This window comes from Elaeis guineensis, chromosome 13 (genome assembly GCF_000442705.2).
Source record: "Elaeis guineensis isolate ETL-2024a chromosome 13, EG11, whole genome shotgun sequence".
Lineage (NCBI taxonomy): Eukaryota > Viridiplantae > Streptophyta > Magnoliopsida > Arecales > Arecaceae > Elaeis > Elaeis guineensis.
In genome coordinates, this window is record NC_026005.2 from 2985861 (window position 1) to 3009676 (window position 23816).

At 36.5% G+C, this 23816-nt stretch overlaps 1 protein-coding gene across 2 annotated transcripts; it reads left to right on the plus strand.

The window, feature by feature from the left end:
- Positions 1 to 362: 362 nt before the first annotated feature.
- Positions 363 to 23547, plus strand: LOC105034425 (polyadenylate-binding protein RBP47). 2 transcript variants are annotated; one of them, XR_003799107.2, is made up of 6 exons: positions 363 to 811; positions 9963 to 10416; positions 22016 to 22071; positions 22152 to 22282; positions 22372 to 22503; positions 23180 to 23374. XR_003799107.2 is itself a non-coding variant. In XM_010909587.4 (6 exons), exons 1-6 carry the CDS (start codon positions 497 to 499, stop codon positions 23333 to 23335), a joined length of 1209 nt encoding a protein of 402 aa, XP_010907889.1. In that variant the 5' UTR covers positions 400 to 496; the 3' UTR covers positions 23336 to 23547. The 2 variants fall into 2 exon arrangements, 1 of the variants encoding a protein (XP_010907889.1); XM_010909587.4 differs by having other exon boundaries at positions 400 to 811; positions 22407 to 22503; positions 23180 to 23547.
- The last annotated feature ends 269 nt before the right edge of the window (positions 23548 to 23816 follow it).

Genomic DNA, 23816 nt, shown 5'->3' on the forward strand with positions numbered 1-23816 from the left:
AATAATTACTCACCACATTGCTTTCTTTTTTTCTTTTAATCTAGTTTCTAGTAAATACCAATCAAAAGAACCTTCAGTCATGACAGACGGAGATGGGCCTGAGAGGCCCAGCCAGGTTCAGGCCGGCCCAGCACACCAATCCCCGATTAATATCTTCAATTTTATATAATAATTTTTAATTAATTTAAGTCGGTATCGGTGGGACGACGCGTAACCCAGAGAGAGCCGGGCCCAAGAGAAGGCCGACATCAACGTGGATTCGGTCAACCTCATGATTACACCCTCCAGCTCTCATCCACGGCCACCAATTGCTCCTCCCTCTCGATCCAACGGCCTACATCCCTCCTCGCCTCAAAGCCGCCCCTCATATATCCCCACCCAGCCCTCAACCCTCTATTCCCTTTCTCTCTCTTTCTCTCCCCCCCGGCCGCGTTCTCGCCTCTCCGTCACCGCCTTTCCTCCGGCGACGAAACCCTGCGACGAAACGGCGGCGACGATGCAGCAGGCGGCAGGAGGTGCTGATTCCCAGCAACAACAGCAGCAGCAGCAGCAACAGCAATGGATGGCGATGCAGTACCCGCCGGCGGCGGCGATGGTGATGCCACACCAGATGGTGGCGGCGGTGCCGCCGCCACCCCCGCCGCAGTACGCTCAGCATTTCCTTCCGTACCACCAGCCGCCTCCGCCGCAGCACCACCAGCACCAGGCCGGGGCGGCGGGGGGGGAGGAGAACAAGACGATCTGGGTGGGGGACCTGCACTACTGGATGGAGGAGAACTACCTCCACAGCTGCTTCGGCCACACCGGCGAGGTGAGGGTTTTCCATCCCGTTCTTTCTTTCTCGATAGGCCTTTGCTTAGATCTTATCTAGATTTGCGCTCTATGAGCGGAATAGAGAAAAAATATGATTTTTTTTTTCCTCATATCAACCTGAAGAGAACTAAGATAAGATTTCCAAAAGAAATGATTGCAGTTGTTTAAAATCTTTTTAGGCTTGTTTAAGAGTTTGCTTTGAAATTGTTAGCTGAGGAATACAGATCTTTAAAAAAAAAGTTGATGAGCGTTTGTTTAATTTGCTAGATTGATGATTATAGATGTAAAAAAAAAAAAAAAAAAATCTTTATTCATCTTTTATGAGATGTAAATTGGGAATGTAAAAGTGACCCTTGCTATAAATAAAATATTGGAAAGCCGGGTTTGGAATGTATAAGACATAGATGGGATACCATGACTATGGTACAATTGAAAATTAGACAGGATTTTGACCGCGAATTGGCTGTTGTGTGAAAGATTGGTGGCAAGAAAGTGTGTCTCTCTGCGTTTAGTTTGTACTAGAGCTCTTATTATTTCATCAGTTTGTACTCTCTTCTTATATTTGGGCTGATGATGTGATAAATTGTGGAATAACGATTGGCCCTTTCCATGTTACATCTATCTTCGTCCAGTCTATTTAAATTAAAATCGTGCTGAAAATTGCTTTTACTTTTCCTTTTCTTTTTACTTCTTTTATATGGTAGTATTCATTAGACTTCAGATATTGTTTGAAGTTCAAAGTTGTCTAAGTTGAGCTCAGACTTGTGCATTTCATCACTTGACTTTCTCATATTATTTTGGAAATTCATGTTGTCTGATGCCATTGTAAATAATAGAGCTGTCAGGTGGGTTAAATTCAAACCAATCTAATCTATGCTAATATTTACACATTATATGGCCCATGACCAAATTAGTGATCTCTAAGTGTATATCCTGTAGAAATCCAATTTACTCTATAAGGTATTTTCCTTTCACACATTCTCCACCCTTTCATTGCATCCTCCCATTGTCATGCCTGAATCTTTTGTGGCTTCTTAACTAGTTACAGAATTATGCAGAAGGTAACACCAATGATAGCTAAACTGCAGTTAAAAGGAATATCGGAGACAGTCTAAGATTGTTCTATTCACTGTTTGATTCTTATGCCTATATATCTTGTCGTTCTTACTACATTATTCAACATATTAGTCAATCTACATTAGATTTAATTTTTTTATTCTTTAGATGATACTGATTTTCTTGAAGAAAGATGAAAGATGGTTGCTGTAATCGATGGGGTACTGACATTGCCTTGCTTTGTTGTGTCTTTAAGTCTCTACAGTCATTGTTTTATTAGTTAAATAACTCATCTGAATCCTTTGTTTAAATTTTATATATTACCATGGTTTTGAGTTTTCAATCACTTCTGACTTCTGACTGAAAAAGAAAAAGACAATATATGGTACTTTCATGTAATTTAATGAAATAATGTTGTGTGAATGGAGGTTGTAATTTTAACTTCTATGTAAATGTGATTTGGGCTGGATGGATGGTGCTTGTTTCAATATTTAAAGCACAAAACAACATATTTTGCAATTCTAGATGGAGTAGGCTTAGTGCACTCTTTAGCGTATCGAGAGGCTTTGAAAAATCACTTACCTGTTTGTTATAATTCCAAGCACATATGCACTTAAGCTACTATAGAAACACATCCTTTGTTTTTTAGTATATCTCTATGAAGTGTTAGAAATTTTGAAGCTGAGCCGTAATAATGCAAGATAGGTCCTTTGCTACCTTGTGAGGATACATGCATTGGATAAGTATAGATACCCATACCAATGTTATTGATTGTTGAATTCTTTTAGTTCTTTAAAATATGGCCTTGTACTATGTAAACTAAGTCCATTGTTTCATGAATCAAGTTTTGAAGAATCTGATGCATTCCTTTACTTTTTCTTACCTTTCTTGTACAAAAATTAGTAAAAAGATTTTAAGAAACACAGGAGACACATTCTTATCTATAATCTAAGGTCCTAGGCCTGCTATAAAACCATGCTCTTGCTTTTTTCATCGTCCTTTTCAATCATGCTGTACTTTTACATTTTGTGTCACAAAGTCTGTCTCAGACTCTTAGTTTAATCAATAAGTGATTATCTATTATTTTATAACTTACTAGATCCTTTGCCATATATTTCTTATAAACGTTGCAACCAACTGATAATTTGTAACTTTTTTATGTATTCTGTGTAAATATTCACAATCTATTTATTTTTTAAATATGTCTTAGCTGTCCTTGTTTTTTGAGTTCTCTTTCACATCTTCTTTTGATGGGAAATCCACTTAGGTCCACTATAGTAATGAGACATGGATGGTTGAGGATACATACAGATTGATTTTGATGTTGCATGTCTTCCATGAGACATCATTTTTGTCTAATTATGTCACTGTTTTTCCATCTTCATTTTAATGTCATATTTCAATGTGATAGTGTTCACTGCTATATTCTAATAAGAAATGTACTAACAGTTAATCTTTAATTATTTAATTTACTAGAGGGTACTACATTTATTCACATGCAGCAAATCATATAAATTCGATTCGAAGAAAGTGTCTTGTCCTAATAAATGCTGTCGGTGAACTGCTATTAATGCAGAGTAGACCTCCTTGAAATATTCCAATCCCAGTTTATATACGATAAGGCAGTTAAGTTTTGAATGTCTTGATACCAATCAGTTATATGTAATTGAGGGCTGATATCCTGCATTGCATAAATCTATATGATTTCATCACCTCATAGCTCTCTGGAATGTTGATGGAGCATGTTCTTGAATTGATGCATTCAAAGGTTTGAAATATAACAGCGTGCCAGAAGAATTAGGCCCTATAATCAAATTATGGATTTGCTAGGTCCCTTAGGGACTGTTGTCTGTGAAATTACTTTCCCCCCTTCCATCTTACTACTGAATGGCTCAATCATATATTGTTAAAGAAATAATTGTTTCGACAATTTCGAACAAACATCCAAGAATGTCAAGACAGTCTTATAGATGAAAAATAAGATTTATCATCTAAATTGATGCCTTCTCCATCACAATTATTGTGAAGAGACATCTGAAATAACTAGTTGGACAAGTTATTAGGGAAAATGTATATATCTATTCATGGTGACTTCTTAGTCATTGGAGTATCCAAGAGCATCAACAGTCCAGATTTGTTGAATGACAAGGGCCTTTTACGTAAGCCCCAAGCTCCTATTGGATTTTAGGAAGATCTGTTTTGTATTACAAGCCTTTGTTTTTGAAATGTTTTCTTTCACCAGCACTGTTCATGCTACAGCATTTTAAATAATCTAAAGGCACTTGATGAGGATTTCTTTCTTTTTAATATCCATAGCAGGAGTCAGATTCTAAAAGAATATGTGGCTGGTTATACTTAGACTAGATAAACTTAGATTCTATTTTTTGCCATAAAGGACTCACCTGACCATGCTTTGGGGCCATAAAAATAATCTTTCTAAAAAACCTATAATTAACCTACTAATGAATGTCCATGAGTTACTAATTGAAGAGAAGTGATTTTTTTTTTTTTTTTGGGATTCTGCTGTTCCTGACTGCATTCTCCACAGTAATGACTTTACAATCCTTTTCCAAGCATTTGGTCATTCTCACTGCTTTCCTCTCCTAACTTTAATTTCCACCAAGCCAACCAAATCTGCTTGGTCCCCTTCTCTCTTGTGTCTTTCTTCCCTTAATCTCTAATATTTCTCCTGTCATTTTTGTATATTCTCTCTTGACATTTGTATTTCACATTTTGTTTGTTATAATTTTATTTCTCAGCTGTATCTAATCACTCATCTGATCTTAATACTAAATTACCGAATATTGATGTCTGAATCATCTTTGAATTAAAGTCTTGAGTGTGTTATTATATCTTGCCATTATCTGCCCTTAACTTTTATGTTTGCTGGTTTGCTGTACCATACTATAAAATCTGCAGTTGTGCTCAGAAACCATCAACCTAAAATATAGCCTTTAAATTTGTACCCCGAAGCGTCTAACGCATTAAAATCTGTAGTTTAGTATTGTTCAAAACTGCATACTTATCTTGCTGCTATCTATAGTTTAATTTATGGTTAACTAGGAACTAGAAAATGGATGACCAAGTGCTTGCTTGGACAGTTTTATCGCTTGCCACTTGTCAAGGAAGAAAATAAGTAAATTAACAAAAGCAAGAAGAAAAGAAGATAAAGAAAGAGCAAAGAAGAATAGTGGAAGGGAAAGGAAAGTAAGGATAAGTCAGAAAAGGAAGACGAAAGTATGGATAAAGAAAGAGCAAAGAGGAATAGTAGAAGGGAAAGGAAAGTAAGGATAAATTAGAAAAGGAAAAGGAGGAAAAATATGCGGAACCCTTCCACGGCACCCCAAAAAAAAAAGGTAATGTAAAAAACTTTGTGTCAGTACCATCTCTTACATGCATATATGAAGACCCCAAATATGACAATGGTGACAATCTTAATGAAGTTAAATCATAGCTAACCTAATGCGAAACAGAACTCTTTATACTGTCATTTCACTTAAAACAGAAATCTGTGACAGTTAAAATTATACAAGGAGTCCAAACTAACCATGACTGTCATCATGCTTCAATAAATCCAAATGTACTTAGAATTAAATAAATTCCTAAAACATCTTGCTTCTATCAGTTCGCATCAAATCTAACTGGCTATATGATAAATTACTAATATTTGCACATCTATATGTAAATATACATGTATTTGTCTGGTAATGTTTCTATGTTGTGTATCTCAAAGTTTTATAGAAATCTTTTGGATGACTTGACGTAACTATTTGCATCACATGTCCTTGTGTCTTTATGTGTTTTCTATGGATAATAATTTGATGTTCCAAGTGAAACTTCTTGTTAAATTGTCAATTCATTATACCGGATTTTATCTAACTATAGATGTTTTCTTAATACTGAATTCTTCTTGGTGTTTTGATCGCTACATCTAGTTTTAATAGTTACTAGCATAAAAGTTTTAATTGAAAAGCAAAAAGGAAAATAGTGGGTAGTCAAGAGGGCCACTTCTGTTATTTAGTAGGTGCAACCTTTGTTACCCAATTGAATTTAACTCTGGCAATTGCAGATTGTGGTGTTTTGGATTTCCTCAGCCTCATCCAATTTTTTTTTTTTTTTTTTTTTTTTTTTTTTTTTTTTTTTTTTTTTTTTTTTTTTTTTTTTTTTTTCATCCAATCCAAAATATTGTAGCTTGAGGATTGGCATGGTAGCTTGAGGATTGCAACTAAACTTATGCTATGAATTTACAGTATCAATATCTTATTATGTCTCATTATTTTCTGCAATAAATCAATATGAAAAACCACTTCACCTAATTATATGTTCTTCTTGGGTTACCAAACTTTGTTGCAAAGTGATCCACAATTTTATCACACCATATATTATAAGGTAAGCAACTGCCCCCATTTATTTGTTTTATATTGTAATTGTAATCAAGGAGGCCATGGAAGATTATATCCTTAAGAAAGTCACCGAATAGATAAAGAATAACGAGATTAGAGTTAATTTTTAGTGTTGTCTTTATAAAATAGGAATTTATCATCATGTTGAAATTTGGGAATGGACTACATCTATCCATCGTAAAGCCTTAAAGAATGTCTACCCTATTCAAGAGATGCTCATGTGTTATGATCATGAAATAGTGAACGTCCTGAATAGCTTAAAATCGATATGCAAGAAAATCTTAACCTTTAACCAAAAGAAAAAAAGGAAGAAGATAAGCTTCATAATTTAACTGGACTGTTTGGTGGAGCTAAAAGTTTATAATTTTGCTTTTTCCTATATTGCAAAATTATTTCAACGCTACTTTTTGTGAAGTCTTTGTGGGTCAATTTGGTTGCTTAAGGCTTAAATTTAAGGCTTATGGGTTTATCTATGCGGGGGAAATCTTATAATTTTTTGTTTCAATTAACTTATTATTTCTGTTGGGTAATGAGCACGCATCCCTATGAGTGCACTTATATCTTTTTTTAAGAATATTTAGATAGATTAGGATCTTTTCTTAATTAGGGATGGATATGATCATGTTGATTGGCCACAAAATCTTTCATAGTTCATTATTTTTTATTTAATTTCTTGATTTTATGTTGTGAGTAAGTTTTAGTTTTCTTTTGTCACAATGCATTATCTTCCTTACCTTGATTGTGGGCTCAAAGACAACTCTTTTCTCTTTTTCCTTTTCCTTTTCAAATCTAATTTCAATTTGGACATGTATTCTTGGTACTTTGGAACCTCATATGCTATCAAACCTATGGGTGGGTTGTACACCACTATTATAGACAAGTCGGTTAAAAACATGTAAGGATATATGCTGAAATTTTGAAATGATGGTGTGGTTTATATTTTGTACAGTATGGCTTACTAAGGTTTGCAGTACTGGTGTGTATCGCCCTGTATTGGCATATACTGTATCATACTGGTATTAAACCAAGATTCAATACAAGGAGTATATTGAGTCTTGGTATGCTGAAGCGACCCCCATAATGAGTGTACCGAATACTGTACTGTATGGGTATGGGATCTAGGATCCGGTATCGAGATAGCAAACCTTCGGTTTACTATGTGAGGCTGTGAACTTGCAATCCTATTAGAAGCTCGTATACTATGCCTACCTTGATTTCTACCCTTGATATCATGTAGAACATACAGTTTGTTTTATTGTTATGTTTAATCCTCATTAGGCCTTGAAAAGTCTGCAGGGAAAAATAAAAAAAATAATAGGAAAGATTTATTCGTGGTCCTTAACAGAAACAAGGCTGCCAGGAGTGGTCAGGCATTGGCATGAGAAATTAAATATTGGCATATTGTGTTATACCCTGCATGCTAAAGCAATCTGCACTAGTACAGGCTAATGCATAGTGTTGCCGGTCAGTGTACAAGATATAGTGGTATGCACTGTTATGCATCAGTAACCTACTGCTGCAATAGGGTCTGACACTTTAAATATTTTTGTCCTCCTGGCCATTAATATTGGAGTAAAGTAGGTGCTGTCTAAAGAGACTGGAAGATCTGAACCTAATAAAGGATTTGGGATTGTCTGGTATCTATCAGTGCATAAAGATCAGTCTCTTATGCATGGGGATGACTTTTTATGTCTAATTGAGAGAGTTGTTAGGAAATATAATAATACTTTTATTATGTACAACTTTTTAATTTGTCCATTAATGTCCATATTTGAAGTGAATAGGGCATAGCATCGAGAGCAAGGTTCGTTGAACCGGTACTGGAGGTCATATCGGTCAGTGATTGGTTAGGCACGATGCGGGTCTATACTAGGGCATACCAAAATTGGAAGAGTCAGAGAGGGAGGGAGAGGAAAGGAGTCAAAGAGTGAGGGAGAGGGAGTTGGAGGGGGGAGAGAGAGGGCTTGAAAGCCATCGTTGTCCTTGTCCAGGAGGTGGTGGTCGGAATAGAGGGAGGGAGGGAGGACCACGGTAGATCCTAACCCCAGCAAATCGAGAGAGAGAGAGAGAAAGGGGGGGGGGGGGCGGTGGTTTCCTTTTGAAAGGTTGCAAGGCCCCCTAGGGGTGGGTGGTGTGGGCTTTTTACGAAGGCAGGGCATTTAATCAAAATGGTCGAGCTGGGTGAAGGCTTTTTATTGAGTTGGTGGGGGTTTAATGAGCCAGTTTGGCCTATTTATCAAGCCAACAACATGAACCGTCCGTTTCCTCAACAATTGGTTTGGTTGGCCCCCACCAGCAGTTCGGGGTGGTGTGGCGGACCATGTTTGAGTCTCACATCCTTGGTCCGCAATGATACAGTTACAGTGGAAGGTTTGTTCTACTGTCCTCAGATGCGCGACAGGACAGATGCATATATAGAAGTTAAAAATGGAAATTGAAATAGGAATATATGATCTTTAAGGCCTACTAGGATAAAGGAGTATAAGCAGGAAGGAGTATGATAGAATTTAAGGTAAAAGGGTATTCTCTAGTGCCTATAAGATTGAATTTATGCAGTGGAATAGAGGAGTTTTGATGATTGATTTGATATAAAAACTAAAAGAGGCAGGAAAAATATGGAGTGAGGATTATTTTCAGGGTTTGTGGTCCTGGATCCTAGGTAGAAAAACTTATTATATCTTGCTCATAATAATTCAAGAGATCACAAACCCTTTTATTTTTAAACAGAGTTGGATAGTCTAGCTATTCATAAAAAACCTTCCTGGAAATTACAAATTTGCATTCCCATATCCTCTCATGTGCAAAGATGCTTAGAAGTTAGAACACTTAAACTAAATCCTCGTGACTTTTGAAACTTCCCTGACCCAGCCTGCATCCAAAGAATGATGGTTTGACACTAATCCCTGCCCAAGGTTCCTAACCAAAGTATGGCTTCAAAACTATTCCAAATAATAATCACAAAATTTAACCCAAATTTAAAAAAGGAAGCCAAATTGCACCTTATGGAATTCGAACTGAAAGAAGGACAATTCTAATAAGTCAAAACAATTCCCCTGCATCTCAAATGCAAAGCAAAATCGTATAAAATAATATGTGCACGTATGGTAATGAGAGTGTGTATCTAAACTTGTGAACATCTTTAAGACATACGTAAGCATGCTTAATGTAGTACACCATTTTTATGTTATAGGTGCAGGTTTCAAATTTTTTTTTTTTCTGTGTTTAGATAAGGAACATGCATCTGGTTTGAGAACCCTGTAGATGATGAAATACGCAATCTAATATTGATCAAATACATAAAACAACTGAGACAGTCTTGCTCTCATAATTAACTTTATCCCTGTTCCTAGATCAACTTGATAAATTCAGAGCTTACTTGTCATTCTCTTCCCTTATTGCTTATGCTAAAAAAAGGGTCGTGCTTTCCCTGTCTTCAATATCAAGTGTCAATATTTGTATTTTCAATTATGAAAAATAGTTTATCGTACATTCAATACTGCCTCTCTCTTGCACCTCATGGTCGCATGCTTATAGTAGTTATGGTGGTTGCTTAATGATTTGATTGATCTTGATCTTCTTGTCCAACCAATCATTCACCTTGTCAGTTATGGCTTTTACCATTCATTGATTACATGAGTTCATCTTGTTCTTATCATGTTTTCTGTAACCTTCCTTTTAAACGTTCTGCAGGTGGTCTCTATTAAAGTTATTCGCAATAAACAAACTGGACAGTCAGAGGGATATGGTTTTGTAGAGTTTTATACACGTGCAGCAGCTGAAAAAGTACTTCAGAGCTTTGCTGGTCATATAATGCCCAACACTGATCAGCCTTTTAGATTAAATTGGGCATCATTTAGCATGGGTGATAGGCGATCAGATGTTGCTTCTGACCACTCTATATTTGTAGGAGATCTAGCTGCTGATGTTACTGATGCAATGCTGCAAGAAACTTTTGCTAGTAAGTACCCATCCGTAAAAGGTGCAAAAGTTGTTATTGATGCAAATACTGGCCGTTCAAAGGGTTATGGATTTGTAAGATTTGGGAATGATGGCGAGAAGACACTTGCCATGACTGAAATGAATGGTGTATACTGCTCTACTAGGCCCATGCGCATTGGTCCTGCAACCCCCAGAAAGTCATCTGGTAGGTTTCAAGTGTACCCTAGTTTTGTACACATTTATTTTTTGAGATCTTACCTATCCAGAAGTACTTCTGCTTGATAGCTAATTATAACTGTTCTTTGCATTTTATCTTGTCCATAACTCGGGTCATTCTAAAATGCTAATGTAAATCACATAATAGTTTCCTGTTGTGTCTAGTGTTAAGTGGTGGTTTAAATGTTTTAATAGTTGAAATCCCCTATTTTCCTTATTGTTAGCATGATCTGGTAGCTGGTACATTAAACTGCACTTTCTTATGTTTGATTTAATTAAGACGATCTTTTCCTTTGCTCCTCGGATAATTTGTTTTTTAATAACATTTTGATATCATCTTATTGCAAAAATCCACCCATTCTAATAGATAAGACTATTTTCTATGTTGTTTTTGTTTCATGCATGTAGTGTAATTATACTGGACATTGACAGACTAGTAGACTTTGTTGTGGAGTAATGCAGAAAGTCAAGAAGTTGGCTTAAAGATGGTTTCCATTTGGGGGGGGGGGGTTCACTTTGTGTTCTGGAAGACATGCTATAATATGGTATGCATGGCATGTTTTTTTTAGTATCAGCCATCAGGACATGATGCTGCTGCTTCTGGTTGGCAAGTGGATGGGTTGAAGGATGTCATTCCATTATAGTATAATATCTATTACAGAAGTTTTTTATTATTTTAGGTGATTTGAATTAGCATCTTACCATGGAATGGAATATTCTATCCATGTAATTGTAATAGCTCTTTATATTTAAAATGGGTGAAAAATAATACGTTTTGAATCAGTAATACTCAATATAGAAATTTGACAGATGCTGTGAGTTTTATCATTAATGATACTGTAGAATTTGCTTTATGGTGTGAATCAGGACATCAAAATTAGGATAACTTTGACATTTATTATTGCAATTTTTGTTAATCTAAGAGTATAGACAAAGTGATTTCCAGGTTGGCCATTAATTCTGCCAGGTTCCCTTTCCTCCTGAATGGAATAAAGCAGATATGGGCTAGTGAATACTGTTTCTATGCAACACATTTTGTGGATCTTCTCATATTAGCATTTATAAGATGCAGACCTTAGTGAGATAATGATTATTTTATCACACAAGTTTAAGGTTATGGTATGTTTATCATAGCACTGCTATCATTGTTTAGTAGTTAGCATTCATGCATGTTACTACATGAATTACAGTCTTTGCTCTCTGAGCTATTAGATATTGATCTCATTCAGTTCCTTGTGGTAGATGCTTGAGACTGCATTATCAAGTAATTCTTCACAAACTTGTGCTTTATGTGGTCAATACTGTTGAACAAAAATATGCCATTAGTCTCAGGAATACATTACTATTTTGTGGCACAATCAAGCCTTAAAATGTATGATAATGGTGTAACAGTATCACTCTAAAACCATCTGTCATGGAGCTTTAACATTGTTTTCTTTTTTTCTTGTATATCTTTCTCTCAAATTTTCTAGCTTGATATTGAATTTTTGGTCAATAGTTCTTAATACTTGATACATTTGCATATTACATTTCAAAGATATAATATTACTGTGAAAAAAAAACCACATGATGGCAAATTGAATTCTAGATTTCCTTGTATTTTTGGAACTTCTTTTTAGGTAATTTGTATTGTAGGCTTTAGAGTCTTATTTGAAGTACAAGTTGTTGGTGCGATGAGTAAGGGCTTTGGCTGACAAGTGCAATGGTGCATGGTTCGAGTCCTAAGGCACCATTTTGTGCAAAAGAATGCAAGGTTAGATCAGTCCCCATTTTGCTCCTCTCAGGACACCGGATTACTGGGACAATAACTGAGTAATAGCCTTATTCGAATTAGGATTGGCATGCAAGATTCCTACCATTGGTATAATTTGGTTTGAGAAGTGATAACATCATTAGGATATGATATTTGGCTGTTTTATGTGTCTTTCTGTATAAGGTTATATGGTATCCAATTTTTCATTTTCTTAGGAAACTTTTGGGTATAAATACCGATTTCTTGGTTTCCAAGAGTTTAAATTTGGTTGCACAAGTAGTCATGTGGAGTCTGTAAGGACTCGATGAGAAGAGTATTGCATGTTATGCCAGGTTTGGCCTCTCTTTTCTCTCTGTCTTCCTCCCTATTGTATCTGTTTGATCTAACTTTTAATGTCTAAATCAAGATTTTAAATCTCGTGGGATGGGGGGCGTCCCCCCTCATCCCGGTCGGGCATCCCGATGGCTGTCTTGGCGCAAAATGGAGTCACGGGCACAGATTTTTTTTTTTTTTAAAGATGAGGATGAGACCGTGCTTCGCATGATATCCCACCTCGGTATTGCATGCACAGGTGCAATTGGACCGCGCAAATTCCACGGTGCCACGCTGCCCCTTATATTTCATCGATTCTGGATTGCACGCTCTCCACCATGTCCCATGCGAATCCCATGGTGGATAACACGCCACGCTACCCTTTGTATTTCCGATTCCAGACTGCGCACCATCCACCATGCATATCCTTCAGGATTTGCCCTGAATGGCTGCATCTGGAGCGGCCGCGCAAGAGTGGAAGGCTCTGTCTCCGAGCCCTAATTTCTTTCCCTCCGTCACCGCCTCCGGTCCTCTCTCTTCCCTCCCTCTCCAGCCTCTCAATTGGCTCTCTTCCGGCGTGCTTTCCCTCTCCTCCGGCCTTCCCTCCCCGGCATGCTCTCTCTCGAAAAAGTGGAGTCGAAGGAGAAGACGTGCTCCCTCTGGTGACGATGCCGACGCTGACTCGTCAGGAGAAAAAGAAAGAGGTCGGTACCCTGTCTCGGCTTCTTCATTTTTCTCCCTGTTCGAAGCATTATCGTCAAAAAAAAAGGGCACGATCGGACGGCCATGCCAGCGCCTGTTTGGTCGGGACGGTCGGGATCAAGGCCGGAAGTGCGTTCAGGGTTCCGCACCCGTCCTTAGTGCCGGAATGCAAAGGAACGGGATGGGACAGTCGGGACGGCCCCCATCCGTCAGGACTTAAATCCTTGGTCTAAACCACTATTGATATTATCTGTTTTTGCTTTTCTAAACCTCACTGTATTATTTTATCCATAATTATAAAATGTATGATCAGAATTTCCAATATCGGATGACTTTGGACCACCACCAATTTACAAGTTTCCTTTGTAAACTTGTTCTTTGGACTTGTATCTCATTTAAGACCTAAAACAGATTTTTTTTTTTTTTACCTTCTTGATTTTACAATTGGAATAAAAACATTGCTTCTGCCCTTTTATCAGGATGAGATTTCTTGACCCAAGTCCTTGTTTGATCTCATCCTAGGTCCTACATCACCATGTCACCCGAGTTCTGTTTGATACGTAGTAACTTTTGGATTAGAATCTTTGCAAATTGGAGAATTTATCCATATTTGTGTCTGGATCTTCAGAGTGAATGTGCATCTCAGCATTCTTCTTGATTTTCTCATTGACTCTGTTGAGGTTATTAGATCTTGCAGTCTGAATATATGTTTTAACAATATTTTATACTTTTTCTTTTAAAACCTCAGAAATCTTTATTTATATCTATATACTTATCCTTTAAGTAAATACATACATGTACCTATAAGGATTGTTGAACCGGTACTGACACTCGTATCGCCTGCTCGCGGTGTATGGCACGCCAAATTTTTTTGGATTTTTTTTGAACTTTTTTGACTTTTAGGATTTCTTAAATGATTTTAAGTCTAAATTGATGTTTGTTGATGTTATTTGATATTTATATCTCTCTCTGGTATATCCTTAATTGCGTATGATGCAGATTTGAATCTGGCATGATGTTATGTCAAAGAGGGACAGCATTGCAAGTTTAAAGTAGTAGTCCAGGGACATCCTTTCAAGGATTAGATTTGTTGGACTCTAAAATGCTCCAATCAATTAAAAAATAATCAAGAGGAATATCAACACATCATTCTAATCAAGTAGCACTGTAGTCCTCTTACTCATCCCATGGTATATGTGCTAGATTGTAATTGGTCTTAGATCTTTTGCTAAAGTTTTGGCTCTGAGAGGTGCCCTCGAACTGATAGTATGGCTGTGGAGGAGCCTATCTGAATTTGTTGGAAGCAAAATTCAATTCGTAAGATGCTCTAGGTTGCATAGTTTAATGGCATTGGAAGATGCCTCAAACACACCACACCCATAAAATTGTTAACGAGATCATATTGTATCCATCAGAAATGAAAGATGATGTCACATTATATCCCACATGAAACATAAAATTGTTAATGAGAACAATCTTTTGTTTTGAATTCAAAGAATGGTTCTTAGACTCATATTTTTTTCTTTTATTTGGTTTCTCACAGACATAATCAAGTGTCAAATGTGGGTGGAAATAAATATCTTTTTTTAATTCAAAAAAAAATGGGTTTATCATTCACATTCAGGATATGTTTGTACAACTCAATATTCCTTATGGATCATAAGCTATCTGTGACTCAGATAAAAGGATCCAGAATACGAGGATGAACATGATATGTCCATAGATCCTACATGTATGAGGTCATCTGGAGTTGCATCATATCCTGATGATCTGGAGGAGTTTGTCGCTTGTATGCAATCATATCTTCATTGGCTCTTTCAGCTCGTACATTGTGGTTCCTATCTTATGTGGCATACATAAATTGGGACTGATGAATCAAGATCATCTTACGGCTGTATCTCATAAATGGTCTTCTGTCCTCTGCTTGCTCTGGACCATTAGATCCATGACCATCAGAAGAACTATTATCAGCACTTGCTGGCCTTTGAATCTGAGTGAACTAACTGCTCCACCTTTCCATCGAGGCTGTAGCTGTCTTTCCTTTGTCTTTGCATTAAAAGTTGAGTACCCTCGCGTCGTGCCTTATTCTGATTGCCTACACTATGAAGAAGGATGGTGGCTAATCAGCTAGAAGTCTGCATGGAATGTTGCTCTGGTTGTTGTGACAATCTGGACTCATTAAGCTTCGTTCCTACTGTTGGTTCACAAGCCATTCGATCATCGGATCTTCATCATCATTAACGAAATCATCTATAGCCGGATTTGAGTACTTCGGCTCAACTTTCTTCTAAATGCATTTGAGCCTTAACCTCAGATTGTAATGAACATATACAAGATCGTTGAGGTGTTTGTGTCAGATGATTCTTCTGCTTGCTATGGATAAGGGCGAAGGTCAACTAATTGCACTCATAGCTACTCGAGGATACCATCTGGAGCGGATCTAATGGAAACTCGCTTCAGATTTCTTGTGGAGATACCGCAATGAATCCACCATTCAGCTGCAAATGCATTGAGCAAAATTAAAAATAAGATTGGATCATATTAGACTTATTAGCAGCTACATAATATCAAGTAAGAGTTATCATCGTTGATATTTAATCTATCCGAATTATATGATTTTTGATTGCGATCACTGTACTATTTTCAAAGATTTCGGCACCCTCCCTAAACATTTTCATCTGTAAAAACATATATTTGTTAATGTTATTGATAGAAGATACAACTAAATTAACAAAAAATTGCTCAACCTTCTTCTAAGTATATAGTTGCGATTTCTAGATTGGATTCCATCTTGTATATCACATTTAGTAGGACAATAAGAAGCTTCTCATCTATGTCTATCTCAGGTATAAAGTATTGAAATCTCAGATTCAGATAGTAAGCTATAGATAAATTTCAGAATTAGTTGGGCATACTTGTACAAATATAAGAGCAGTCAAATTTTCATAGCGTTCTTGGTTTGCTACTTATCGACTAGATGCAAGTTCCTATCCATTAATAATTCCATCGTCGCTCAATGATTTGGATGTATTCATGAACATGTTTCGGATTTGCCATCTTGATCCGATCCTTTGTCCTCTCTATCATGTGATATAAGAAGCCCCTCTGAAGGTATCTTTTGCTGTTATTATCTTGATAATCTTCATTATTTTCATTACCTTCTCGGTTCGCTGCCAGAATATCGGTCTCATCATCAAGTTCTCTACATTGCTCTCCTTGGTGTTTGCCCTGGCATATCTATTCTCTTGTCACTTGAAACTGACAAACATTTGATGTAGACCTATTTTTTTAATCAATAAGACAATCAAGTGCCATATAATTTGTAGCAAATAGGATGGCACCTGGTTTGAATCTCTCTCCTGTGTACCTTTGCATCAATGATAAAATCTATATATGATTGTGAATGAATCTAGTATAGTCTGTGTTAAGTCTACTGTCTTTTGTATCATATTAATTTCTCAATATCCATCAATATAAGATCAATATAATGTGCAACACATGAGATTCAGAAAATATGCAATTTTTGCTTCATCCGGTTCTCCCTTGCGGTCTTATACTGTGGTCCATTTTGGTGATAATTGGTACGATATTTTACTCTCCATCTGATCGATCACTTTCATCAATCTGAGAATATACATGGCATCGTGCATCTGATCTGAAGTATCAATAGACTTCTGAAAAAATATTTTTCGATCATAATATGTCAAAAGTTGAGTATGCTCTATATGGTAGGATTAGTCCAATCATCATACATCACCGTCAGTTCATACATCCGCTATTTGTTCTATATGATGTAATTCATTTCTGTAGCTCGTTATTGTCAAGTAGTTCATCGTAGATGTCCTTCGGTCCTAAAGGATCTACATTCGCACTGTTAGCCTGTATTGGTGCAGTGATAGAACAACAATATGTACTTATTGTCACATGCACTAAGATGTGACTGAAGTGAAATCTAGATCTAATAGCTTCCACATATCCTTCTTCTTATTCTTTTTCAGCATACTATCAATTCTCTATTGCTTGGAATCTTTGTTAGAGAAAGTGTGTGGATCAAAGCCACAGATAGTGGTTCCTGATGGAATCTTTTTGGAGGACTTCTTCTTACTGTCAAAAGCTTCCAACATAGATGCAATACAGCTCATGCCTTTACCGACGAGCTTTTTTATTGAGGTCCTCCTAAGCACTGACACTATTGTAGTGCTTGTAGAGTCCGATCTCGACTTATAAGCTGGCGGTCCAAATTGGGTCTTTTCTTAAACTGCATTGATTATCCAAGCTCATTCGAATGGCATCTAGATCTATGCCTTATCATCTGGAGCGGAGGCTTCTTTGACTTCCTAAAGTGATAGGAAGGTGGTTATGCGGCTTGGTGGTCAACCTCTACCTTCTTTGAATTCCTCTCCTTCATTGCTTTGAAATCAATGAAATACTTGCATGGCTGATGACCATTTGTATCGGCATATAGCTTGTCAAGATAACCGCCAATTGAGTATTGTTTCAATCTAGTTATCCTCTTTTCTTGAACTTTGCATTGCACTAGTTGCATTTTCAATGGTGCCGATCCAAGAGCTTTGCCATGATCCCAATTAATATCATGCTCTGGGTCCGTCCTCGATGGATCCATTTCTGAAAGTTGAACAAGTACATCGGTTTAATAATTATGTAAAATATATTATAACATCTAAAAATTATAAAAAAATATTTGACCTTAGATCTGTATAAAATTCTACCATGGATGTTATATATATTTTTCTAAGATAGTATGTATAAAATGTTGCTAATTTTTTAATTTCATTCAAATTTAGGTGTAGGCCACTATGCATATGATGCATCAAAATTTTGATAAATAGACTCCAAAATTTATATTGTAAGTAGCTTGCAAGCCCTAAATAATATTTAAATTTTACAATTATTTTTCAAATTTTATTTTTATAATAATTTTTTATTAAAAAATTTAATTTTAATTAAAAAATGTATATACTTAATGAAAATTAATGATTTTAATATCATTATATATATCATCCATAAATCTATAATATATAACGAAATCATTCTAAAATCAAAAATTTTAGCATGATTTGTCTTTGTTTTTCTAATTTCTACAAATTTTGAAGTTTTAAAAGAGAGAAAAGTAGGGGAGCAAGGGAGGTGGGAGAGAAGCTTGCGTACCTTTAATCAGTTGGTTTTCCTCATTTTCTAGCTCTTTTTTACTATGGAGAGGGGGGGGGGTGTTTTTTTTTTTTTTTGCTAAGGAGATGAACAAAAAGTCTCTCCTGAGACTTCTCTTCCTCATTCCCTTATTTAAATGCCCGAACCAGACTGAACTGATCTATTTCGAATTGCTCGGTTCAAGTTGGTTTACACCAGTTCGGGACCCATTTCGAATCCCATGGCTGAACCAATCCGATTTCATACCGGTCTCGTTCGGTATGGGCTAATCTGCATGGTTTGATGCGGTTCGGTGAACTATGTGTAAGAGATTTATAATTATCATAGATAATTATAATTTTTCTTTCCCCATCATCCTTATCTTTCAACAGTAGTCTTTATGTATGCATGAAAAATACATCTTGTAAAGTTCATCATGAACTATAACTTGGTGTCTACATTTGGGAGAAAAGTATATATAATAATACCAATATTTTCCCATGAGGGCATAATTATTAAATCCTTGCAGGGTCTACCAACTTGGGTTTTAACTTTTGTAAGTTGGTTAGTCACTATGAAGTCTAGGTATAGTTAAGCACTTGATGGACTTCAGGAAGGTTTTGGAGTTCCCCCCTCCCAAGTTTAGTACTTCAGATCATACTTTAGGTAAACACTGATGCTAAATTCATAAAATTTCTATTGCCTAATCATCTTAAATTGATATGATTTTACTAATGGAAAGTGTTGCATAAGCATCATTATATTCATTTAAATCCCCTTTCTTAGAGAAAGTAAGCAAAAATCATGTTATGGACCTTTGGTTGGCAGAGGCTGACTCTCGTTGGTTCAAATGAGTCAAAAAATGAGAGCAGTACAAGGGGGGTTAAGTTGGTTCAGGTTGATTTTCCCACAAGTCTGTCCTCAGGGTCTGTTGACTACTAGTCCCTGCCCAGTACATGCACCAATTGAAGTCTGGATTTAACATTTAAATGTGCACTAGATTATTTTTAAATTGGCTGGTACACCAATCCATGGTGATGTTACACTGGTTAAAGAGAGAATGTTGGTCTCATCTAATTTTAAAGCTATCAATTTCCGTAACAGTCTTTTGCAGTAAAGTTTCTAATAATCCTTATTCAACTGTTATGGGACCATACTATCTGTTGATAGTCACTTTTTTTCCTTTTTGGTGTCAGACATCTGACAGACATGAGCTCATTTGCTTAGAGAAGTTTGGAATGGAGATGCTAATGTATTATAATCAATTTCCAACACAGCAATGAATGAATTCTAAGGTTGTCCTAAGAACCTTGGTTTGCTTTATTTCTTTTCCATCTTTCTCCACATAAAAATCCTAATTGTGTTAGGAGCATTGTGAATGCAAATGCAAGAGTATTCTTGATTTAGAGAGACTATCAGTGAAGGAGCATTTGGTAACTAGAACAAGAATGAAACCAGGGATACCATTTGCAAGGGCAAAGAAAATAGTAACAGGAGTAAATGGCTGTTTTATGCCTATGTGCTTGGTGGTTGATTTTCATGAATGGATTCTTTTGAAAACTTGAACTGATCTCTTATAGGTATGTTACTTATTCTACCATTCACCTTAAAGTGATTTTGGTTCATAGTTGATGTTGCTAGAGAAAAATCTCCAAATACAACTTGGTGAAATGAACCCATTGTTTTAACTTTTAAGAAGGTTGTTTTAATATATTGCTTGGCTTGCACTAATTTTTGTGAATTTCACTTTCTACCATGTCATTATGGTTACGGAGTTTTAAAAAGTTCGAAAGGTATTGAACTTTCAAAGAAATGGTTTCTTTCCCTAGGAAAGATTGTATTAGTTCATCCCCCTTCAGACTTCCAGCTTGCTATGTTGAACTTCTCTGCTATGATTGTAGATGCTGCTATAATCACATAATGAGACATTGAGATTTGTATAGATATCAAAGTTTCGATAATGGTTGTGCTAATATTCAGTAAAGAACCATCTCTTTGGATTGGGGGAGGGGATACCATTGCCAATTGTGGGCCTAGATATTTAGAAGATAAAATGAACTAAATGGAAATTCTTCCAGTTGGAATGGGGCAATCCGTAAGGGAGTAGATTCTTGTGTTAGAAAAGTATAGAAAGCTTGATTTTGGTAGAACTTTTTGATGGGTTTAGTAATTCTTTGACATGTTTCTACTAATGGAGGTATTGCTTGGAATACTATATCCTGAAAGAACTTTCAGAAGGTGAATGTCGTGACTTGTGAGTTCATAAAATTCCTCCCTTTTTAGGAATTTAAAATTTTTTGCCGCAAGGAATTGCGCTTGAGCTAGGAAGGGTTCTTGGAACTAGATTTTTGGTATGTGTGGAGAAATAGTGCTCTCACAAGTATAATTTTCTTCTAGCGGTGCTGATTCATGACAAGATCTTAATATGTAATTATTTATCTTATATGTTATAATGCAAATGCTTGGAGCCTTAGAGTTGAGGCCCAACTCAAAAGGTTGAAGCCATCTGGATCAGGATTAAGCTGGAGGGTTAGGTGATCTAGCCTATCCCAATATGTTATGCTTGGAGAACCGAGATGGGGGTTGGTGAGAAGGAATAAGAATTCAACCTCTAAAAATTAGGGAAAGGTAATGTGACATGGCTGATCTCTATTTTCTAGGATTTTAAATGTGCGGCCAACAAAATTACTTCCGACCATCCTATTTAGTGAGAAACATTGCTTATTGGATTAGAAATTTTATTATATAAGCCAGTAAAAAATATATAGAGCCCTTCTGCCATCATAAGTTTTATCTCACCTACACTATCCTGTGACCTTTCATCCCATGAGAGTTACCATGACTCCCAGTTATGACTAAGGACTGTTAGATTGTGCTATGATCATAGATCAGTGACCAATGAACTAATTAGGTCATGTGCATGGAAATTTCCTCTCTCACATGCACTGCATGTGTGAAATTCTGGTAATAGAATAATGTAAGGTGCTCAAGCTTGTTCTTCCTCGTACTTGCATGATGTGTTGAATTGGCTCTGGTTCTGATGAACAGATTTGACATCGTTCTGGATACCACATTGGGGCTCATCTTCTGGGACCACCAAGTATTCCTAGATTTTTATTGAATATGACATTTAACATTTTCTTTATAGCATTGAATGACATCTCTTTGGGTGCCTTTGCCAGAAGTGAAGCTTATTCGAATGAGAGGATTGGGGATCAAGTTGGATAGTAATCAAAGTCTATTCAAAAGTAATCTCAGGACATGTTGATTATATTCTGGTGATCATGTATTCTGAAGGTTCAGATTCATGATTGTTTCTTGGGCTGATTGGGAGAGAGAGTGAAGGGATTATTGAGAGGGGACAAACAAGCTATCCTGTTCATCATTAGGACAGGTTATATTAGAATCCACTACTTGTTTTGCTTGGCATTCTATTTAGTGCCCTGGAACATTGGTTCAAGCAACAATGAAGGCTAGAAATATGTTAATAAGGACAATGTTGTTAATTTTTATCTCCTAGATTCTATGATGAAAGGAAAATATTTATTTTGTACTCTGGCATTTTGTTGCTACTGATTCTCGAGCTGTCATTAGAGTATACATGCTTGTTACATTGCACGTGGAGTCATGGAAGTAGTGGATGTCTTTTTCTTAACTAGCATTATCATTCTAGGTGGTTCTGGAAATGGTGCATCTGGACAATCAGATGGTGATTCAACTAACACAACAGTGAGTACAAAATTTTCCCACACAGCTTTCTGTAGGTCATATCTGTACCTTTCCCATTATTCTTATGATTCGTCTTGTAGGTTTTTGTTGGAGGGCTGGACCCAAATGTCAGTGAGGACGATCTCAGGCAAGCCTTTTCTCCGTTTGGTGATATTGCCTCTGTGAAAATTCCAGTTGGAAAACAATGTGGATTTGTGCAATTTGTTCAGAGGTACAGTTCTAAATGCTTTATTGTATACTGTGACTGAGGTAGTGCTTGCTGGAGTCACTTTCATTAGTTTCTGCACTAAATTTCTGAAGATTTTATGTGTATGGCACTTCACTGTCTTTGGTAGAAACAATGCTGAAGAAGCATTGCAGGCGTTGAATGGAGCAGTCATCGGGAAGCAGCAGGTTCGTCTTTCATGGGGTCGTAACCCTGCAAACAAACAGGTATATCTAATATAATTAAAATATTACGTTCAATTCTAAACCATTTAAACTCTTTTCAGCTTAGGTCACATACCAAGCAACCAGGTCAGGTTATAGACACCCCCCTCTTGTTTAGTTCTCAGAGTTTTAGTTGACCTGGATTATGGTCATGAACCAAAACAAAGTACGGTGATCCCAGGAAGATAAACGTGGGAGATATTTACTGCAAGTATTTATATATAAAGAGAAAAAAGAGGCTTTGTAATGGTTGCCCTGCTACAAGATGAACAGAGTAAGCTGAACATTTGATGATGTTCGGATTGCTCCATGGGGCTTCCAGTCGTACCCTTGAAATTCACTTGTTGGATTGATGTGGTAAAGGAGACTTGAGGATCATAGGGGACCAATGATTGGCTTCAGAAATCTAATCGCCTGTTTTAATACCACTGTTTTTCAAGTAACACAGGTCACGTTAAATCAGCTGTTGTGTCATTATGAGGGAAAGTTAATAGATAATGACTACTAATGCATCCTTGCACCACAAATCCTATTTATGACTAAACATTTTTGGTTATGTTATTATGATGTTTTGTGTAGAAAACATCCTAATAATACTTTCTAGCTGAAATATGAGAATGAGATTCCTGGTTGATTGTTATTGTTATTGTTTTCTAATCTATTTGTTTTGGGTCGACAGTTAAGAGGTGATCATGGTAATCAATGGAATGGTTTTTACTATGGAGCACCGTTCTACAATGGATACGGGTATGCTGCACCATTTCCAGACCCAAGCATGTATGCTGCTGCTTATGGGGCTTATTCCTTCTATGGAAACCAACAACAAGTGAGCTGATTTGGGTATCAAAATCTGAGCTGGCTAAGTTGCTCTGAGTGACTGATAGAAGGTAGATGATTTTAGGAGAGTTAGTAGATTTTGACTGGTAATGTAACATAATCCAGATTTAGCACTTCCCCAGTCACCCATTTTCATCGAAGATTTTTGTCATTCTTTTTTATAAATTTTGACTCGGTGATGAAAGTAAACTAGAATTTTTTTAAGCTGCATCGATGTGCTTCAATTTGATATATTGTTTTAAGATGATTTATATGTACGATAACAAAATTAACTTCTAAAATTAAGTTTTTGGATAATGGTTTTGGGAAATTTACCATGTGATTGTTGGAGTCGACAAGATTGATAAAGTTATGCTGTTCCTCTCCGGTATCATTAGGATCCACCTGTACAACATATTAGCAGAGGTTCTCTTTGCTGTATATGTGGGCAGTGTTCATCGGGCATATACTCATATGTTGTGAAATCAGACATAGTTGCA